Source organism: Engystomops pustulosus, chromosome 1 (genome assembly GCF_040894005.1).
Source record: "Engystomops pustulosus chromosome 1, aEngPut4.maternal, whole genome shotgun sequence".
NCBI lineage: Eukaryota > Metazoa > Chordata > Amphibia > Anura > Leptodactylidae > Engystomops > Engystomops pustulosus.
The window spans coordinates 53,358,805-53,382,050 of record NC_092411.1 but is presented as its reverse complement, the minus strand read 5'-3'; the positions used below and the strand labels follow the sequence as shown (position 1 = coordinate 53,382,050).

Below are 23,246 nucleotides of genomic sequence, written 5' to 3'. Positions count from 1 at the left end.
TTATGTGGAGCAGTGAAGGTATCTTCCCACATTCTGGATAAGATTTATGTATCAATTCCACATCTAATCCCTGCAATCCGGCAGGAATAGCTCCTTCTCTATATTTTGTGGTGGGCGCGGCGTGGTCCCCCGGTGGCCTCATTACAGACTGACCATGTCTGATAGAAGTCACGGGGGGCCATGAGGTGCTCGCAATTTGTGTGGCTCCCAGTCCCATATAAAGTCGCGTCATGAGCCCTAAATCCTGGTCCCATTCTCCAGCACATCACCTCCAATATTAGGGGACGGCTATTGGGGTAGTGGAAAAATCCACACACTTATTACCCCACATGTTCCTTATTTAAGGCCAGACACAGGTCTGCTCGTTGTGCAGGATTTCTGTGTTCTGTGTGTTTCTGTGCCTAAATTTGAACAGAGCCAAAGGATTTTTTCCAGCAGGACTATGGGGTTTTGTATCCTGATGACCGTTTAGTCATGTTCCTGCTCCATGTATAACACTGCGCTGCGGTATGTACTAGGCTGAGGGAGGTGACATGACAGGATGCTGTGTGTGTTCCCTATGGGGCGCCATGAATGATGCCTCCTCACAACACCCATCCTCCTCATCCTCCAGTCACTGCACAAACAGCCCGGAGCCTCAATGACTCACAGCCCCGCCCACTGCTCTTATTCTATGGCCGGAGCTAGAGCTCTCGGGGCGGGGTTATGCCTCATATCTTCTCTGATAGGCTCCAGCTCTCGTTCTGGTCCCGCCCTATGAATGACTGTATGCTGTGATTGGCTAGTAGTGAAACGGCTGATACCCAGCACACTCTGCAGCTGCCATCCGGAGGGTAAGGAGGCACATACACATATATACATATACATATACACATATATACATATACATATACACATATATACATATACATATATACATAGAGAGAGGAGGCATATACACAGAGAGAAGAGGGACATACACATATACATAGAGAGAGGAGTCACATACACAGGGAGAGGAGGCACGGTATACAGAGAGAGAGGAGTCACATACACTTATACATAGGGTGAGGAGTCACATACACTTATACATAGGGAGAGGAGTCACATACACTTATACACAGGGAGAGGAGGCACAGTATATACAGGGAGAGGAGGCACGGTATATACAGGGAGCGGAGGCACGGTATATACAGGGAGAGGAGGCACGGTATACACAGGGAGAGGAGGCACGGTATATACAGGGAGAGGAGGCACGGTATACACAGGGAGAGGAGGCACGGTATACACAGGGAGAGGAGGCACGGTATACACAGGGAGAGGAGGCACGGTATATACAGGGAGAGGAGGTACAGTATATATTGGGAGAGGAGGCACGGTATATACAGGGAGAGGAGGCACGGTATATACAGGTAGAGGAGGCACGGTATACACAGGGAGAGGTGGCACGGTATACACAGGGAGAGGAGGCACGGTATACACAGGGTGAGTGTTTCCTGTATTCCTTATACACAGCCCTGGCATTGCTGAGACTTGTGATTCTACCATAGGTTGTATAGTTATAATAATTAGGATAACCACCCCTAATCTATGCAGATCTGTATAATCAGTGCTGTGTTACACATCATCCAGGACACTACAGGTGGAATGACCCCTCTGATCTGAAGAAAATACATGCAGGACACAGACAGGATCCTCAGTGGCAGCGGGTTACAGCAGCCTTCAAATACATGACATTACCTGCTGTGGATTGCAGATTTTATGGGGTATCACCTAAAATCTGTGGTTTTCCACCGTAAATACATCACATGACTGGTAGTAGTTATGCTCCATTCATTGATTCAGTGATTGGCTGCAGGGGTCACCTGACTGCGGATAGGTCATGAGCTTTTCTGGACCAGAAGCCTGGGAGATAATATCAAGAAAATATCAATTTCATCTGAAATTTAATGTTTAAAACTGGTAAAACACCCCTGGAATTTTAATTCTTCATAAAACACACATTTAGTGACATTATATTATATTTCCTTTGTTTTAGTTCAGGAACATGGAGAACCAAATTGATGTGCCGTCTATGTCCACAAAATTACAGAAAACCTTGATCCAGTACCACAGCATTCCGGAGGAGGCCTGGAGCGTGGCTAAGAAATCTGTAAGTGGCCTTCACGAAGTTGTCATTATTATATGGTCTTAGCTGTGAATAGTGGGAGTGATACAGAGGGATCATTAAACAAAAAAAGAACAGGATCAGGCATATATTTTGTAGAAACATTAACTGAAGTCAGTATATCCTGGCAGGGCTGCAATACAAAAATATAGAGACAGATCAGTAAACTGAGCATGTGATGAGGCAGTAATTTTTGATGAATCAGACACACATGTCCATTTTCGTGGACCATGTGCACCAATATAAGCGCGGTCTCCTATGTGCCCATGGAAGCAATGTCACCTATGTACCCATGGAAGCAATGTCACCTATGTACCCATGGAAGCAATGTCTCCTATATACCCATGGAAGCAATGTCTCCTATGTATCCATGGAAGCAATGTCTCCTATGTACCCATGGAAGCAATGTCTCCTATGTACCCATGGAAGCATTGTCTCCTATGTACCCATGGAAGCAATGTCTCCTATGTATCCATGGAAGCAATGTCTCCTATGTACCCATGGAAGCATGGTCCACTATGTACCCATGGAAGCAATGTCACCTATGTACCCATGGAAGCAATGTCACCTATGTACCCATGGAAGCAATGTCACCTATGTACCCATGGAAGCAATGTCTCCTATGTACCCATGGAAGCAATGTCTCCTATGTACCCATGGAAGCAATGTCTCCTATGTACCCATGGAAGCAATGTCTCCTATGTATCCATGGAAGCAATGTCTCCTATGTACCCATGGAAGCAATGTCTCCTATGTACCCATGGAAGCAATGTCTCCTATGTATCCATGGAAGCAATGTCTCCTATGTACCCATGGAAGCAATGTCACCTATGTACCCATGGAAGCAATGTCTCCTATGCACCCATGGAAGCAATGTCTCCTATGTACCCATGGAAGCAATGTCTCCTATGTACCCATGGAAGCAATGTCTCCTATGTATCCATGGAAGCAATGTCTCCTATGTACCCATGGAAGCAATGTCTCCTATGTACCCATGGAAGCAATGTCTCCTATGTATCCATGGAAGCAATGTCTCCTATGTACCCATGGAAGCATGGTCCATTATGTACCCGTCGAAGCATGGTCTCCTATGCACCCATGGAAGCAATGTCTCCTATGCACCCATGGAAGCATGGTCCACTATGTACCCATGGAAGCAATGTCACCTATGTACCCATGGAAGCGTGGTCTCCTATGTACCCATGGAAGCAATGTCTCCTATGTACCCATGGAAGCAATGTCTCCTATGTACCCATGGAAGCATGGTCTCCTATGTACCAATGGAAGCAGTGTCTCCTATGTACCCATGGAAGCATGGTCCACTATGTACCCGTCGAAGCATGGTCTCCTATGCACCCATGGAAGCATGGTCTCCTATGCACCCATGGAAGCATGGTCTCCTATGCACCCATGGAAGCAATGTCTCCTATGCACCCATGGAAGCAATGTCTCCTATGCGCCCATGGAAGCAATGTCTCCTATGCGCCCATGGAAGCAATGTCTCCTATGTGCCCATGGAAGCAATGTCTCCTATGTGCCCATGGAAGCAATGTCTCCTATGTACCCATGGAAGCATTGTCTCCTATGTATCCATGGAAGCAATGTCTCCTATGTACCCATGGAAGCAATGTCTCCTATGTACCCATGGAAGCAATGTCTCCTATGTACCCATGGAAGCATTGTCTCCTATGTACCCATGGAAGCAATGTCTCCTATGTATCCATGGAAGCAATGTCTCCTATGTATCCATGGAAGCAATGTCTCCTATGCACCCATGGAAGCAATGTCTCCTATGTACCCATGGAAGCAATGTCTCCTATGTACCCATGGAAGCAATGTCTCCTATGTATCCATGGAAGCAATGTCTCCTATGCACCCATGGAAGCATGTTCTGCTATGTACCCATGGAAGCAATGTCTCCTATGTATCCATGGAAGCAATGTCTCCTATGTACCCATGGAAGCAATGTCTCCTATGCACCCATGGAAGCAATGTCTCCTATGTACCCATGGAAGCAATGTCTCCTATGCACCCATGGAAGCAATGTCTCCTATGTACCCATGGAAGCATGGTCTGCTATGACCCATTGAAATTTGGTCTCCCAGGCACCAATTGATAGCTAAAAATATTTGTGAAGCACACAAAGAGACTTAGCTACGGTGGAGCATTATTCTTCAGAAAAATTGAGAACCACCACTATGGGTTTCCCTGGAACAGTCCTAACATGCCATAATGATCCAATGACTCCTCATCATCATCTGCCCTGCAGTATCCTAAGTAATAATTCAAAAATATAAGAAGCTGAACATGAACAAACCAGAGAAAAGCAAGGAATGATTATTTAACCTTTTCACCACCCCACTGGTCTAGAGCACCAGAAGGAGTAAAAATGGCCAGTTTGTTGCACCAAAAACACTTACTCCTCGGACCACCTTAATACTACTGTAAATATGAGATCCTAAGATACACTGTAGTATCTGCGTGTACTTGTGACATGTTCTTCTCTAATTGAATGGGGACCACAACAAAATTTAGCCAGGGTTCCCAGAATCCCCATGGCCCTGTGCCCTCTCTAGAGCACTAGGAATCCTAATTATGTATCATGTACAGTATATATGTATATGTAGATCGGAGTTATTTCTCTACTTTTTTTGTCTGGTCAGAATTTCGTGTTGTGGTTTGTTGCTTCCTTGTAAATTGCCTTTGTCAGTTCTTTTTTATGTGTCTCGCAGACAGGTCTGTGCTCTTCAGTTTTCCTCACAGTCACGTCTCATCTAAACTTTGCTCCCACATTCCTGTTAATCTGAGATTAATAAAAGATTTGGAATCTTCCACTTATCAAAGACCTGTATCCTAGTAGCCATAAATCCTGTAATAAATGTGCTGACTCAGCTCATGATATTGTATGTCAGTGCACATATAAATGAAAATATAAAAGAAAATGAAAATTGTCCACATTAGAGTTGCACATTACTTCAGTGTATGCAGTGAACTATAGGAACCCATTTCTGTTTTTCTACTATAGTTTATGAACAAAATATTAAAATACCAATGGGGATAAATCCTTTATGAAGGGCACAAATGGATTCTGACAAATTTACTAAATGGGAATGTAAAAGTGGATTCTATTCGATGCTCTAGTGTTCATGTATACTTAGTTAAAGGGATTTTCCCGTTATACTGGGATAAATGGTACCTATCTTGCTTAGGCTTCGTGTTCACATAGCACAACCCTTTGATTCCCGATAGTGTGGGCTGGAAGTCTCGGGACCACCTGAGAGGTTTGCGGAGAAAGATCAGTGAATAGTCATGATGTGACCTTTGATTTCTCTCCCTGGGGCTCATTTTCTTATCCGGCCACTGGAATTCACAGAAAGTGCATTGTCTGACGATCATGCACTCTGGCGCGACTCACAAAGATCGTGCGCACAATATCCTGCATGTGTCGCTTCTCCGTTCAGGTCCGACAGAGTTCACCTTCTTCTTCCTGGTGCATGTAAGTGCTCGGGCTTGTGACACAATTTGAAAGTTAAATCCTGCGCTCAGTCCAAATTAGTCGGATCGTTTAATGGCACATCCCCTAATTCGTGTCGCATGGAAGCCAGCGCAGCTGCACCACAAAACGACCGCGTACGCCAAAATCCCAGCGCAGACACTTCTTAAATGCCGGTGCAAGCCGTGTAAAACCCGAAAATGGTGCACAGTCCGACGAAAGTGAGCAGCGCAACCCTTAGTAAATAAGCCCCACTGTCTGCAGCTGTCACAGGACCACTGATGGAGGCGCCACCTAGATACTGGAGGGCTGTACTGCAGGAACAGGGAAGCAGAGCAGTTTTTTCCTAGGCTCAGTCCTCATCACCCATTAGTTCCCTTTTCACTAGAAAACTACTTTAACCCTTGTGTTCCTTACTATGTTCAGTGCACATTTTCATGATTTATTCATATTTAGTTCTTGAATAAATGATTAAATAAACCTAAACAACTGTAAATGATACATAATAGTAATCTTGTTATTTGTAACTGTACTATACTTATACTGATAAGGTTTTAGCTGCTAAATATATCTGTATTACGGTATAGTCTCTGTGTACTTTGCCTGATAACAGCTCACTCCATTTCTGTGTATTCTGTTATCTGATGTCTATATTGCTTGAACTAACAATATTAACCTTGGCTTTTCTGTTCACTTTTACAGAGTGATGTAACAGTGTGGCGCAAGCCTTCAGAAGAATTTGGTGGTTGCCTGTAAGTGTCTAAAAAATATGTGAAGCATTCAGTAATTATTTAGGAGGAGTTGTCGCATGGATTTTGGATTGTTAAGTCCCATTATTTTTAAAGGAAATCTACCATCAAAACTAAGCATGATAAACCAGGGGCACTTACTCAAGGCTCTGTGACTGTGGTAATCTTATTATATTTGCTATCCATGACCTTCATGCTTCTAAAATCAACTTTTAAAATTATGTTAATGAGCCTGATGGGCTATCATAACCTCTATCTGATCTGGCTTTACAGGCTATTACTCCTCATGCTCCCTCAGCACTTGAGCAGTGAGCTCTGATGGTAGATTTTTAAGGCCGCATATACATCCCCCCAGACGGTCATGCGAATGAGCCCTTACCTGTATATACAATATTACGCTGCTCACCCCTGCCCCTCTCCGTAGGGAGATACAGTGCACGGTGCCGTAATACGGGAAAACATCGGACATGTCCTGTCTTTTCCCGTGCTACGGAGCGGTATGGTGCTGCACCGTACCGCTCCCGTACAGGGTCGTGAGCCCATAGGAGTGTATGGGGGATGTATATCAGCCATATATACGTCCCCCATACATGTGTGTGAATGTAGCATTTGGCTGCATTCACGCGGCCGTCAGGGGGCGTATTTACGGCCGCAAGCTTGCAGCCGTACATACATCCCCCATAGATGGCAATTGGCGCAAGGAACGATACGTTGCAGCACACGTGCTGCACCGTACCACTCCGTACACAGGGAAAAGATAGAGCATGTCCTGTCTTTCCCTGTGTTACATCTCTATGGAGAGGGGAAGGGTCACCCCTCCTCCTCTCCATCGCACCCAAGGGGCTCCGTTAGGTTCCTCTAGGATGTCCATTTTTTGCCAGAAACAACAATCACTGCATGCATGCACTAGGATTAATCAGCTTGAACAGCTTGTGCCAGGCTTCTATTAGAGTATCTGATGCAGGTGTGAATAGAGCCTGTGCTACCTTTTAGGATGAAAGTTATTATAGATGACTTTCTTATTTAGGTCAGCTACGTATTATGTGAATCTTCATGCTGGAAACCGGCTGTACCAAATTTGCGCCCTTACGCACTATTTAGTACAATGGGAGTGTTGGATATTGCTTGTCTATATCCAGGATTTCGAGTGACTGTCTAATTGTGGGCTGTAAATTTAGTTTTTTGTATTTTTTGGACAAGATGGATGTGGATTTCAATCTGGATGTTTAATGGAAATTCTGCAGTTGAAAAAAAAGTACTGTAAAGAAAAATTTCTCACTGCACTAATGAGACCGGGAAAAAAAAAAACTATAATCGTATTGTTTTACACAATGGAATAAATTAATGCTTGGATAAAGTAATTGTAATACCAGATTTATAAAGAATAAATGGCTGGTGTGTTGTACTGCCTTATATACACAATATATAATAAATATATACATATATTTATAGTGGTTACATGACACAATGGGGATTTGTTAATTTTGGCACAGGGTGGCGCTGGAAGTGTGTCATAATTTTCAGTGGGATGTAAGTTTGTGGCGAAAGGGATCAATGATTTGACGCACAAACAAAAACAATTAGAAATGTTTCCTCATTCATGGAGGTAAAGTAGAACTCCCTAGACCGACTTTTGGCTGCTCTAATTTCGTGGTAAAAACTGTGCCAGAAAAGTAACAAATTCATAAGCGCCCAAAAAGAGAACAAGTTGTTAGTGTTGAAAAATCGCCAAAATAGTGAGGCCGACACTTCATAAATAAGGCGCAACAAGGGGAAAAAAAATCAGCCAGTTTTTGGTTTGAAAGGCGATAATAAATGCCCCCCAATGATTTGTGGTTCTAGAATAGGATCCCGGCCTTTATAGTACAAATAAAAAACTCTACACTGCACTACAAATACAGTCAAAGGTAACACATCTGCCATATTTATAGTCCTTAAAAGCTTTATTAACATGACTCAAATGTCTCACCGACATAGCGAGCTGCCTGCAGGGTTTATTTCATCTATCAGAGATTATTGGCAGATCTTGGCATTGACATTTCTCAACAAGAAGTTAGCTAATCCCAGGTGATGACCCGTGAAACATGGCTTTAGCTTTGGAAACCTGTTCTTTCCAAAGTTATGTGTCCATCTAGCTGCAGTGGCGCAGGTTGTCATTACAAAGGGATCAGATGCTGGTCCAGAAAATGCATGCAGAATAATCTGAATTAGGAGGGAAATGGACCCATATGTTGGTCCCACAGACTGAACAAATTGCAGAGGATGGGGGTCCATTCATCATATTTATGTATGATGCAAGGACTCCCATTCATTGCACTCTGTTTAATGGGATCGGATCAGCAGATGGGACGGATCCACGCGTTAAACAAGGTCCCAGTGCTGGTGAGCGATTTTTAGTTACATGAGGCTGAATTTCAAGTCTGCTTTGCTTTTCTTAGCTCAGTCTGATTTTATTTTTCTTACAGCTACAAAGTGGAGGGAGTTGTTAAAGATGTCACAAACAGAATTGTTGATTATATCAGACCGGGACCGTACAGGCTACAGTGGGACAGCCTGATGACCACCATGGATATCATCAAAGATTTCCAGCAGGTACACTTGTCTGCCTTAACAGTGTGTGTCCATGTCACTTTACAGAAAAGACATTTGTGGATAGATAAAAAGATAAATATTTAAGTGGAATGTGTCATCAGGATTTCACATATCAGATGATTGTACACAACACAAACGTCTTTGACTAAGATATCTGCTGATTTGTTTTTAATCAAATTTAGAAAAATGTACTCATCTCTATTTGACTTTAGCCATTTGGGCCTCTCAACAAGCCAGCAGATATCTTAGTCAAGATAATGGCAGCAAAATGCCATTAAGCTGATGTGTGAAATACTACTGACAGGTTCCCTTTAATGCTTTAGGACAGTGATGGCGAACCTTTTAGCGGCCGAGTGCCCAAAAAGCAGTAATACATTGTACTTCTTCTCTGTTTTCACCACAGGGTTGCTGTGTTATGCGCTACACAACTGCGGGACAGCTTTTGAATATCATATCCCCAAGAGAATTCATAGACTTTTCCTACACCACAACATATGAAGACGGCCTTTTAACTTGCGGTATAATTTCATTGTTTTAATTATTTTCATTTTTATTTTAAATGTTGCTTTTATCTGTATAAAAAAAGGAGAGAAGGCCACAGCATCCAATATGATGAATAAAGGTTAAACCTTTATTCACACACGCATAGAAAAAAATGCAACCTTTTTTCATCATATTGGATGCTGTGGCCTTTCCTTTTTTTGTCTTGGACTATGGATCCTGCACACTAGGACCCGGAGCTGCGTGCATCAAACAAACAGCTTTTGGTAAATAGATTGGTTGCTGTCTTTTTTGGGGCTTTTATCTGTATACTACACTGATGGGAATACCGACATGTGGACCTTTAGAATTATTGGGGGAGATTCATTATAATAATATTAAAGATGTATTCCAGGAATAAGCATGATTCATATACAAAAGGGTACACAAAATATGAGCTAATATGTAATTGGTTGTTATTTAAAAATGTTGCTCCCCTTAGCAGAAAATACTGTGGAAATACACTATAATGAAGAAATAAGATGCTACTGGCCCTTTAATCAGTCCGTTGATTTCCTCCGTGTGGAGAAGACACAGGACACAAGATGGCCGCTGGTCACATGTCCTGCACCTGCCTGGGAAGGCCATGTAATCATCACTATGTTTGGCTGTAGTGGGTTGGTTACATTATATCCAGCGTGGCCAGTGTTGTGGTGAGACGTCATCTCAGTGAGGTAATGTGCAGTGATGGCAGTTACACATCACTACTACGGTAACAGAGCAAGACAGTCTGTTACATCATCACAGAGGATAAGAGGGAGGAGGAGTTACTGAGAACTAAAGGATCATGGAACTTATAGTTTTCAGTGGCGGCCATCTTGGTGATAACTCCTCCTTCTTTAGAAAGGCCATAAATTTTGTAAATTATAAAATCAAACTAAAACTATTTAAGATCCATTTTGTGACTAATGAGATTGAGTTTTATTATATTAATTTATTTATAGCATTATGGGTTTTTGTATCAGACGTTCATATTCCCGGAATACGCCTTAAATCTTTAATTAAAAAGCGGCAAAAAATTCAGCAATGCTTTATAAATGGTGTCTCTGACAGTTTTCTGGCTTTCTCCAACCCTCACGCCATTATGGGTGTGTCAGGGTGGAGAGCAGAGGGTGGGCGATGTGTGAATGACCTGTCACATTTACTATGTCAGAGTCTATAGCAAAAAACTCTACAGGTCACAACTGGTGGAGTTTGCACCCATATTCACTAAGAGCCTCTTAGTGGATATGGGCGCAGGACCGATGGCAGGGGGGAATTTTAAAACTGTTGTTCTAAACACCAGTCTTAAACAGGTATTCCGGAATATGAACGTCTGCTACAAAAATCCATAATGCTATAAATTAGTAAATAAAACAAACTCAATGTCATTAATCACAGAACGGAGCTTAAATAGTTCACAAATATTTTCACAAAATATTCACCAAATTTTATGGGCTTTCTAATGTAGGTGGAGTAATCTCCAAGATGGCCACCATAGGATACTACATGTCCCATGATCGCGCAGTTCTCATTAACAGCTATTCCTTCTTGTGCTCTGCTCCCAGTGATGATGTAACAGACTGTCCTGCTGTGTTACTATAGTAATGATGTGTAACTGCCATCACTGCACATTACATCACTGAGATGGGTCTCACCACAACACTGGACACGCTGGATGCACTGCAACCAACTGACTACAGCCAAACATAGTGATGATCACATGACCCGCCCAGGCAGGTGCAGGACATGTGAGGTGGACATGTGACGGCCGGCCATCTTCTGCCCTGTGTCTCTCCTCCACAGGGAAAAAGTCACAGGACTGATTAAAGCGCCAGTAGCATCATAGAGTGTGTCCACAACATTTTGTCTGCTAAGGGGAGCACTAATTACTCATTACATATGATCTATGTTAATGACCCATTTGAATATGAATTTGCTTCCTCTTTTATTTTTCTCCGTTGCTACACTGCTGATGCCACTGCCAACAGACACCTTACCCTTCTGTCCTCCATCTATACATATTGCATTTACGTATTTCTTTTCTTTCACAGGTGTTAGTATCGAACATGAAGATGTAAGACCCCATTGCGTCCGTGGCTTCAATCACCCCTGCGGGTGGTTCTGTGTACCCCTCCAGAACAACCCAGAGCACAGCTTCCTGACGGGATACATTCAGACAGACCTGAGGGGAATGCTTCCTCAGAGCACGGTGGACTTTGCTATGGCAGGTTCTCTGGTGAACTTCTACAGTGACCTCAGGAAGGCCTTGAAGAAGTCATAGACTTGAATCCGAATGCATATCCCCTGCATCATTTATAAAAATAACCTTTAGACTGAGTGCTTTAGACTAGGTGCTTGAAAATGATCATAGAGTAATTGCATATTAATATTCCCATAGGGCGCACTATTTTGCAGTTACTTATATTTTATGAAGTATATTCTATTTAGCAGACTCAGATGTATTTTTATAATTTTGCTTTCACATTTGCATATGCTGCTATGTATATGTCATAATAAGGGTTCTGATATATTGGTGCTGTTTTAGAGTTTCCAACAGGAAAAGAAAGTTACAGTATTGTGTGGTACTGTATTTAGGGCAATGACCCCCAAGGACCTTTCACCTATGAGCTTGGTCAGCTAAACCACTGTTTTACGGCATTCACTATTTAAGAGTGCTGTGTGTTAGTTTTATTGGAAATTTTGGTAACAACATCACTGGTTTATTGGGGTAATGTCTCATTTTTCATTTTCTTGGAAAGGACCCAAGTTGGGATACTCACACAGGTTGCTTCACCAGAGTTCCACTCACTCTTTAAAGAGATATTCTGGCTTTAAAGGGAACCTACCACCCCGATTCTACCTATAAAGGTAGAAGGGGTGGCAGGTGGATGAATGGGACTTGAGGATAGCCCTTTTTTGGGCTAATCCTCATGTCCCGGGTGTCTTTTAGAAAACTTTATTGGAGGCATATGTAAATTTTTTTATGCGGCTACTGGGGCGTGGAGTAGCCGGACATGAGGCTACTAGTCGCAGCTACTCCACGCCCCAGTAGCCACGTTACTCCGCCTACCATTTAATCTTCGGCGCGCAGCTCCTCGTAGCTGTGCGCCCTCGTCCTGGTCCCCTGCGTTCTGCGCATGCGCAGAAGGCCGCAGATGTCGGGGGACCAGGACGAGTCATTACCATATTTTTATAAAATCGTACCTTACAAAGGTGCAGTAAACTGATGCAGAAGACCCCTTAAGGTAATGAGCATGACAGTGGGGACAGTCTACCACCAATAAATCTGGTAGTAGATGTACTTTAACAGGTTATCAGTAATTCACTGCATCCAGTTCACCTTTTGCTGGGAAAAAGCGTGATCACTGGAGCCCATTTTTGTGATCCTTTTTGGGAAGATCACATTCATAGAAAGCTGATAACCTGATTTACCCCTATGACTTCCATTCACATTTCTCAATTTCTATAAATATTTAAGCATGCTACACCTTATAATTTAAACTTAATTGTATATTTAAGCGATAGGATTTCACCTTGAACTTTAGCAACATTTAATTTCAGTTTTTTTTAATGATTTAACATGACTTATAATCTATACACATATTTAATCTTTGTTGTGCTAATTGTCACAGAGACCTTTGAGAAATGTTAATATATTTTATTGGTTATATTTTCAAAAGTATTTTAAATGTAGATAAACGTCCTGCCGTATTGTTATGTAATATGACATTTAGCTTTAATTCCCTCCATACAGTTGTCAGCTGTTGGTTTCGGAAATATCTCCTGTATGGACCTGGAAAGTATCAACCAGGAGCATTATTTCTGCTGGCTTCATTTATTGTGGCTTTTTTACTCTACTGGTAAAAGCTAGAGATGTTTTCTTCTAGAAAAGCTTTCTTTAGTATGTATGACAAGTGATACAGTATGCCGCATTGTTCTGCCATATTTGTACGGATTGCTGTACTATATGAAAGTGAGCCGCAGTGCAGTCAGGGATCTTACCTCCGAGCTCCTTTCATGAGCTGCTCTTGGGTCTTGAGATATAACTTGTTTGCACCTTGAACATGCTCTTTGTGTTTGCTTAGTCTCCCTAGGTCAGTGATGGCGAACCTTTTAGAGACCATGTGCCCAAACTACAACCAGGACCCACTTATTTATCGCAAAGTGCCAACGCAGAAATGTAATTTGTGATTTATACTCCCTTCTCTGTCACAGCTTTCATTGATATCAGCACCCTGAGGACACCAATAAAGCAGAAAATAGAAGAAATTTGGATGATCATTGTAGCTTCCCTCCGGGGTCCCATAAACAGGAAGAATTGTCAGGGCCGGAGCAGGAGCTACAATGATAATCCAGATCCTTCCACTCCTTCCCACTCCTCCAGTAGCCCCAGGTACAGCTGTCTCTTGAAAATAGCTCTGTGCACAGCAAGTACTGGGCTGTCTGGGACTGCAGGAAGATACCTGGAGTCCTCTCTGGTGATGGCCTGGGTGCCCACAGAGAGGGCTCTGAGTGCCACCTCTGGCACCAGTGCCATAGGTTCGCCACCACTGCCCTAGGTGAATGATAAGAAAAATTCCCGAAATTGGGATGGTTTGTGGTTTTCAACTTCCGAACTTCAAACATTAAAATCTGCAATTAACATCTGCAGAATAATGTGTAATGCTGTGGATCTAAAATATCCCAAACATGTAATTTTACGTCACACTTTTTTTAATGCAATATGTGAATGGGATATTTGAAATATCCTATCTCCATTGCTGCAGAACGCTCTGGGTGACCCACAAGCAAAGTTGTCTTAGGGCATTTTCACGAATCTGGAGGAGATGTATCAATGTATTGCACATTAGTCCAGTGCAGAGTGTGACTATACCTAGAATCTTCTGCTGCACCCGATGGTATCTGATAGTATAGTATTGGACTGTGAACCATCTGTTAGTTGTTCTAATTCAATGAGGCGCCTTAATTTTTTGGAGTGAAATGAAACCCTTTTTCTCCTACAAATTTTTTAGTGCATATCCTTCTTAGCAGCTCACAACCTTGTTGGCACTCCTTGCAGCTTATCTCAGTATGATGCATGGAGTCCCGTCTGGACCTATGTGGTTGGTCTATGAAATCTGACCAGCACATGGTACGTTTTTCACAGGCTGACCACGGTCATGTGCTGCCTTATCTTTCTGCTAAAACGTGACTGCAGCATTTTTTGGAAAAAAAAAACCCTGATAATATGTGATAAGGTTGTACTGTCCATCCACGCACATTCAATCCTCTAACAACCATCTGTATTTTCTGACTGTAGAAAAATGGTTTACATGTTCATAACTCAAGACCCCACATCAATATGGGGAAGGCACTTTAGGTTTAAGCTACCTATCTTTTATACATGTTATATAGTTTTTCCATGTCAGTATTTGGTTGTTATTTAATGTTGCAATATGCAAAAAAAATGCCTAAAATGTGTTTTGTTATATACTGAATTCTATCTATTCTTTGATATCTGTATACTTGAATTTTCCATGAATTGAGCATTGGTTGTAAATCACAGAGGAGAAACAATGGGCAGCTTTAAGATTCTACCATAGAAACAAGTCCTACAGCTACAGTATGTCAGATCTGTGTAAAACTTCAGCAATGTCCAAGATTTATTTATTAAATTGTGGCTCCTGATAAATGTCTCCATTCAGTTTTGTTTGCACAGTAACACAAGAGGCCATCTGGAAGAAGAAAATGAAATGCCAATCTTAAAATCACATAAGAAGAGGAGACTTAGGCTCAATTTCCATATACATTACAGGTTTCACCAAAAAATGTGTACAAAAAGGTCCTGCGGGTGATTTCTACATCTGGCAATATAGCAGGTATCTGAACGAAAGTCCTAAGGACCCTATTGCAGTTAATGGGTAAATTGGGTTCTGTTGGTGTCCATAATTCTAATCATTTCCCCTTCTGTGATTGTCCATTGTTCTGATTCTAGAACAATATAACTAAGTAGCGCAGATGTGCCTTGCTAATATATTGTTGCAGACTCCAAGGCATTGTTCTCTGACTGTGAAGATTGTCGAATGACTCCCAATAGTTCATTAATAACTAATATGAACCTCTAATTCATAACAAAATGAATCTAATTATCATCAGTAGCACTTCCATTGGTGTAAATTAGGAATGTGATGCAAACACTAATGTGCCATTTACCTATAAAAATCTCCATAGTCATGTGAAAGTGAGTTGAGAAGAGTCAAAGTTGCCTGAGATAAGTCAAGTTTAGAAGCGGAATGGGGCACGTTATTTTAGATGCCACTTTTTGGGCTGTACATATGAGTTTGGCAGCAAATTAAATATTAGAAACTCTTTTTCAGTGAAACTGCATGTATCTCCAGTTCTATAGCTTTTAGAACCACAGTCCTGCTGTGATTTAAAAGAGGAGCTTATTATCTTTAAATTGATACTAAAAACATGTATATAGAGCCCAACATATGGGTATTTAAAGGGATATCCCCCTTGCAGCCTTATCTCTGCTCATTTGCATATGGCTTTGACTATAAATAGTTACATGGTGAGCCTTCACATAAAAGAGAGAATTCTAGAAATTAAGTTGCAGCTCCTGCATCATTCTCCTCCTGCTCCTATGGCCCGGACCGGAATAACCCCTGAGTAACCAGGTGGTTTTGGAAAACTTCTCTAAATGAAAAAAAATGTAGCAATAATAAATGTCATAGATAAATACCTGTAACAGAAATAGATTGACAACTGTTCGTATAACAGAGATAGATATATAGTTAAATGATAGATGTGTGTGATGTGTGTCGGTCTCCTACAAATCAGATATTGACTAATATTCTAGATAGGTTATCAATATTCTAAGCACAGAGAACCCTTTTACCTTACTCAAAGTAAGAAGTTTGACTTCCATCCCATTATCCCAAACACATATCCAGGCACTTTCACTATGAATGAACTATAGTCAGGAGCATTTAATTTGCAATATATAAAGGGGTTTTCCTATGAAAGAAAGTTATCAAATGTTTACCCACTAGCAATGTTTGCATAAGGATCATTTTTAACCCTCTTACTTTACAACTTTACTCAGTTTTATTTCTGTTGTAGCTCCTATCAATCATTGATGGTCAGTGTAAAATCCCAGAGTATGGGCAGAGACTCTCTCTGCAGACAATTCATGATCCCTCTAGTGCTGTGAGATGCTGTGTGCTAACAATGTGCTTAAATTATCAGGGTCCAGTGTTTATTTACACTTATTTAGCTTCTGAACATTCAACTAGTATCTGACACACAGAAAAAGAGAGATGAGACAGAACAACAGAACAGAGATCAGATATGATGAGATCCATGAGATGGATATAAAACACAATGACGCTCTCTGCTTTGCTAACTCACCCAATCAATAAAACACAGATTCAGCTCTGCTATAAAGTCCTTATGTAGCTTGTAGAGTAAGTCTCTGCTTGCTGCTGGCCGTCAGGAAGTGCCTGTGTCTCAACTGGTCTTGTAATGCAGGGGGGAGTGGCAAAGAGCACTGCAGTGTGCAGAGAAGAGAAGCTATTCATGAGAAGAATCCAACCATAGTCAGAATATTTATGGTCATATCCAGGGAAAACCACAACCAAACAGTGAATTAGAACATTTGTTCTTTTTTTTATCCTGAGTATATTTAAGTATCTTGTCTTTGTGGGAATACACCTTTAAGAAAAAAATTGACAACCACAATTGCTTTATATTTTATTTTAAAAAAGGAAAAATCTTAATAGTACAGAGATGAGCATTCCGACGATAAATGTCCGCTTTAAACTTTGAGTATTCTCTTAAATAAACCCTGATATATTAAAAAGAAATGTACAAGAAGTTAGATTTCGCTCTATGTGTCTTTCTGCCTTCTTTATTAAGTGTCGTTAAAAACCCAACCAAGTTTATAGATAAATTTTATAATATAGTTACTGCACTTTATTATTGTTGCTTATAACTGACTTATTAAGCATTCAATTTCTAGACAATACAATGACAGAGATCTATGAAAGTGCTTTTTGGTTAATAAAATACTGTATATAAAGTGTAATTATAAGGCATTCTTAATGCAAGCTATATTAACATACGTGTTCCAGCCCCTTGGTCTATGCATTCATGTTGCATTAATGGAATGTTGCTATTCATTTTGCCATTAATGCATATTCTTGTAAACAGAAGTGATATGATGTAAGGTGATAGATGTGGTTCTTCTTGATTATCTTAATCAATCCTGCCAAAGTGGTGGGACTATGAGATGGGTATCTATACTAGTGGAATATTTCCTATAAAGTCCATTACTGTTATAAAATTGGAAAATAAAACACTACACACTTCATACTTTATCTACAGTGTAGATACTATGCATATTGAGGTTATATTTGAAATAATATTTGCCCAGGTCATAGTTCATGTGTAGGTACAGCACTACACCTTCCATGCCTCAGGTCAGTCATCTTACTATTTTGATAAGCAGTCACATGCATTTAACAAAGTACCACCAACTCGTGCATTTCATAGCACCCCATGATGAAATCTATCACAGGGCCACGTATGGGAATCTTTCCTGCGAATATAAAGATTGATGTAGCTGGTGCATGAAATGGCAGCGACCCAGACCCAAACATGAATGATATTGACTCAAGATGCTCCTTCCTCTGCCTCCTTAGAATGCTGAGTGTTTGGCTCCTCTTGTCCTCCATCTTGAACTGGAGATGGGTTTCTGCTTGTTTTATTGCTGTCATGACTACTGTGGCTCCCAGCGCTCCCTAAACGTGTGGAGGCGACCACAGCTTTAACAGCTGCCTATAGGGAAGAAATGAAGTCTAATCATATTTTCAAGAAGTGCAATAAGAGTCGGGTATAAAGTCTCAAGTTCACCTTGGTAAGTATAACAAGGAAGGAATAATGTTGAGAAAGAATAAAATGTAACTTTTATTTTCGCTGGTTAAGATTCAAAAAGTTTATAAAAAAAGAGAAGTAATAATGTCTGGTACAAAAGCAGTTATTACCATTGTATGTGTCAAAACTGACTTTGATTACTATCCTGCCATACTATTATTTTATAGCAAAATACTTAAACTACTAAATACTAAAAACACTAAAATGGTTATCCTCCTCAGGGAGAATAAGTAAGTCCCAAATTGTGAGTGTCACCAGTCAATTTGGTACATCCATATACTTCATATCTTGTGTCAATCAATGGTAATCCTCATTGGGTTGTCAGAGGCTCGTGTTCACGTAAAGGAGTTACCTTATATACTCGAGTATAAGCCTAGTTTTTAAGCACAAAAATGTGCTGAAAAACCCAAACTTGGCTTATACTTGAGTCAAAAAAATAAATATATCTAAACTCACCTTTCCAGCGACCCCTGTATATCTTCTGTGCGATCTGTTCGGCAGCGGCGGCAGGCTATATACACTGGGGCAGGGTCTGGCAGGCTATATACACTGGGGCAGGGTCTGGCAGGCTATATACACTGGGGCAGGGTCTGGCAGGCTATATACACTGGGGCAGGGGCTGGCAGGCTATATACACTGGGGCAGGGGCTGGCTGGCTATATACACTGGAGCAGGGGCTGGCTGGCTATATACTGTGGTGGCTGTGACCAATGCATTTCCCACCCTCGGCTTATACTCGAGTCAATAGGTTTTCCCAGTATTTTGTGGTAAAATTAGGGGCCTCGGCTTATACTCGGGTCGGCTTATACTTGAGTATATACAGTATATTTGTCTGTGTGACCAATAATGAGATTGATGGTTTACACAGAAAGACCAGAGTACACAATAAGGAAAGGTGAATAAATAGGTTCACTACGGGACTATTGGGACAAAGGAGCTATCATAGCCTAAAATTCTTGAACTCCGGGCTGCTGCCCTATTATGCTACGGACCTGACTGGGATCTGGCCCTGCAGTCACTGTCCCTGTTAATGGCCGAACAGCAAGGTTAAGTCCCAGTGTATGGTCATGTGTCTATCATCATGCTTAAACATGGAATAGGCATATTTACAGTATGTCTGATAAGTAGCTGTATCATATAGAACAGTATCCAAATATACTTAGGACAGAAAAATGTGATCTGATGTAACTTCTTATATGTTATAATATTGATGTGTGTATAAATGTAATGTTAAAACTTTAATAAAAATTGTTAAAAAAAAAAAAAAGAAGGAAAGAAACATGTTCCAACCTAAAAAGTTTCAGCCATTTGGGCTCATCAAGAGATTCAAAGAATGAAAAAATGAAATGTCAATGTTGCAGATGAACATTCAGGAATGTCCCATCCCAAGCTGTGTGATAAGCATTGCTGGGCAGTGTGGCAGTTTTAAAAAAGTTTTATGATGTTTTTGAATTTTAACCAGCTGTAGTGAATGTTAAATTTTATTCTTTTTCACTATTTGTACTGATATTTTCAGTAACACGAATGTATTTGTATCACTGGATATAAAATATTTAGCAGTGTACCAAAATGCAGAAAATAAGGTTAAGAGTGATTTTGTCACTGAAATGGGCGTTCGGGTGCACTGTTCTTAGTAAATGTCCCCCAATTCACATCTGCTTTCCCAGGCAGTAGTGAGGCTATGAACATAACTATATTATTTTCCATGTACAACCTAATTTGTGGATATAAAAGTAAATATTCTCCATTCTGACCTGAATATTTTAGCTACCATGTGCGTAGTAAGACACAGACCTCAACTATAACAATTTCATTAGGGAATATGCTATGACATGCTCGGCTGAGCGCAGAGATAATCCTAGTCTGCCATATGCCATATACATACCTTGAGCTTGCGCCTGGCATTGAATTCTTGCAATTTCTTTTGAGCATTGTCCATATGAGCAAAATTTGTAGCTTTGCCTGTGACCCATGGGTGTTGAAGAGCTTGGTGAGTAGTCAGGCGTTTCTTTGGATCAAACACAATTAACTTTTTCACCTACAATAGATACATATTGGCAATAATGTATCATATGTCAAAACATTCTCATACTTGAATCACTATGTCTAAACTGTGAAGCCAAAGGATGAAGACAAATTTTACAGCAAATTGAGAAAAGAATAATCATAAAATCCACAACTGCTCTCCAAGGTCCTGAAGATCAAGACAAGAAGTCATGGTCCAAATAATTTATCACAAGGACTGTAAATAATGTCTCAACGTACAGATGTGTCCACATATGACTGATTTGTGGGTATTTAACTCATTCTACCATGCTAATTGTTAATAAGAAAACAGCCTTAGGCTTCTTCCACAAAAATCTATGCCATGCCCTGGTTGCGCCTCGGGTGTAGCATACGTTTGAAAGGAGAGATAGAGGTGTGAGCGCTGCTCACCCCTCCCCTCTCCATAGGGATGCGTGGTGCCCAACCGTACATATTGTATGGTATGGTGACACCGGACTGCGGCCGCGTGCCATACGCGTCTAGGGGGCTAGATATCTGGCCACATGTTGTGCAGCATTTTTTTTATCCAAATGTAGGTATGGTAATGAATGGGAAGCCTAATATTTTTTTTGCATTTCTTTACTGCATCAAAAACTGCAGGTCAAGAGAGGAGGTAAAAAGTGAGACATTGTTTTAAAGGGGTTGTTCATGCAAAGCTGAATCCTTTTATTATTAAACTTTGTCAGGGTAAGTACAGGACCCCAATGGTGTCACCCATATAGTACTTACCACGGTAACGTTTCTGTAAAGCTGCCACTTCCTGTGACGTCCTGTGTCCTGCTGCCTTCCGAGAGATTGAGGGAGTCATGCATTCATTACAGTCTACACGTCCCTCTGTCATAACCAGTAACTGGTTGGAGGGCATTGCCAAGTTTACACAAACTTTACAAGGGTAAGTACTAAATGGGGCCCCTTTCAGGAAGCTGTCGATGACACGAGCCGGAGTGCTGTGGTGGTAGTCTGTTGATCTGTGTCATTATGTACTAATCTGGTTAGTATAACTTTGGCTTCAGGCTGTCTTGGTATTATCAGGCCAATGGGTCCCTCAGTTTTATTTAGGACTATTTAGTTTCTCACTGATTTATTGGCATGTGGGCAGAAATAGAAAGTTCAAATACTGTGTATACTATCTGCGGCTGGAAGTCTTTGTAAAAATATGATATCGATGTTTTATGCTGCTTATTTGTATTTATAACCACCACCACATAGGTTTTATGTATGTCTTGAGGTCCTGATGACCAAGTGTTTTTATATATGTTTTGTATAAATAAAGATTATAATTCACTGGTAAAGGGTACCGTGTTATACCTCATTTATTAAATAGGTCTAAGCTGCTTATAAGTATTGTTGACTACTAAATGACTACTAATATATTCCTTAACCTAGTAATAATAATAATCTTTATTTATATAGCGCCATCAAAATTCTATAGTGCTTGGTAAAAAGTTTTGATAGTGACCAATCCCTTTAAAGTAGAACCATTTTAACTTATTGTGGATATTGCTCTACCTTGAGGATACTACAAGAAATAGCAACAGATAAGCACAGTATTCTCATAATAAGGGCCTTCAATGTCCATAGTGTTTTTAATGTAAACAGAATGGGGCTTTCGTCGGTCTTTCCAACGTTTTTGGGTAGATGTGCACCATTGTCTTTATACTATTAACTTCTGTTTTTAGGATTATATCTAAATGTTCAATATATACTCACCGGCCACTTTATTAGGTACACCTGTCCAACTGCTAGTTAACACTTAATTTCTAATCAGCCAATCACATGGCGGCAACTCAGTGCATTTAGGCATGTAGACATGGTCAAGACAATCTCCTGCAGTTCAAACCGAGCATCAGTATGGGGAAGAAAGGTGATTTGAGTGCCTTTGAACGTGGCATGGTTGTTGGTGCCAGAAGGGCTGGTCTGAGTATTTCAGAAACTGCTGATCTACTGGGATTTTCACGCACAACCATCTCTAGGGTTTACAGAAATTGGTCCGAAAAAGAAAAAACATCCAGTGAGCGGCAGTTCTGTGGGCGGAAATGCCTTGTTGATGCCAGAGGTCAGAGGAGAATGGGCAGACTGGTTCGAGCTGATAGAAAGGCAACAGTGACTCAAATCGCCATATATATATTTAGTCTTCATTGCTTGCTAGTTAAAGACATCAGGGCACATTTACTAAGCTCCGTGCAACAGTTTTCTGCCAGACTTTGCATGATCTTTCACATGCAAATTGCTCGCACAGGTATTTAAGAAGGGTCAGTGCCACATTTGTGTCGCAGCTGCACTATTCTTTATGCAACACAAATTTCTGCACTGAAGGGGAGCGTTCTGGTGCGCCAGATTTAAGATTCAAAGTCCGACAAAATTGTGTTATACGCCCCATGATAAAGGTGCACCAAAACCAAAAGTGGTGCCAGATTCATGAAGAACAGGTGCCAGAAAGCCTGAATCTGGTGCCCTCTGCAGACTACACAGTCAAACTGCATATAGTGCAGTAGTAAATGTGCCCCGTTCTCTTCTGAATGGTATTCACACTGTCTAGCAATAAATAAAGATTCTTTGTGAAAAAAAAAAACCTGCATGGTGAGAAACACATAAGCTGCATAGATGAACCTTGGCTTATAGGGCATTTCCCATATTCATAGGATAGTTCATAGACACAAGATTGGTGTGGACCACCTCCTCTGACCCTTTCCCTGCAGCCTGGCCAAATGGTGGAGAGTTTTCTGGACATGCATGACTACTCTCCATTCATGTCTAATGCTGAAAATAGAAGTGTATAGCT

General features: G+C 41.0%; 2 protein-coding genes across 5 annotated transcripts in view; one reads left to right on the top strand and one right to left on the bottom strand.

Moving 5' to 3' along the window:
* Positions 1-738: 738 nt before the first annotated feature.
* STARD4 (StAR related lipid transfer domain containing 4) lies at positions 739-15,173 on the top strand. 2 transcript variants are annotated; one of them, XM_072140595.1, is made up of 7 exons: positions 739-833; positions 2,018-2,131; positions 6,342-6,391; positions 8,854-8,980; positions 9,384-9,498; positions 11,554-13,596; positions 14,062-15,173. In XM_072140595.1, exons 2-6 carry the CDS (start codon positions 2,027-2,029, stop codon positions 11,781-11,783), a joined length of 627 nt encoding a protein of 208 aa, XP_071996696.1. In that variant the 5' UTR covers positions 739-833; positions 2,018-2,026; the 3' UTR covers positions 11,784-13,596; positions 14,062-15,173. The 2 variants fall into 2 exon arrangements, with proteins under 2 accessions (XP_071996696.1, XP_071996705.1); XM_072140604.1 differs by lacking the exon at positions 739-833 and adding an exon at positions 1,921-1,941.
* Positions 15,174-17,223: 2,050 nt separating this feature from the next.
* CAMK4 (calcium/calmodulin dependent protein kinase IV) overlaps positions 17,224-23,246 on the bottom strand; it is a 148,331-nt gene continuing 142,308 nt past the window's right edge. For all 3 annotated transcript variants that reach the window (XM_072140580.1, XM_072140571.1, XM_072140589.1), the window contains 2 exons: positions 20,304-20,456; positions 17,224-18,322 (listed from right to left, as the gene is read on the bottom strand). In XM_072140580.1, coding sequence (XP_071996681.1) covers positions 18,158-18,322; positions 20,304-20,456 — 318 coding nt within the window. In that variant the 3' untranslated portion in view covers positions 17,224-18,157. The remainder of the gene's footprint in view (positions 18,323-20,303; positions 20,457-23,246) is intronic.

Coding starts and splice junctions, on each gene's coding strand:
- STARD4 (XM_072140595.1), top strand. CDS start 2,027: ATGGAGAACCAAATTGATGTGCCGTCTATGTCCACAAAATTACAGAAA. Junction 2,132..6,341: donor GGAGCGTGGCTAAGAAATCT/GTAAGTGGCCTT, acceptor TCACTTTTACAG/AGTGATGTAACAGTGTGGCG. Junction 9,499..11,553: donor AGACGGCCTTTTAACTTGCG/GTATAATTTCAT, acceptor TTTCTTTCACAG/GTGTTAGTATCGAACATGAA.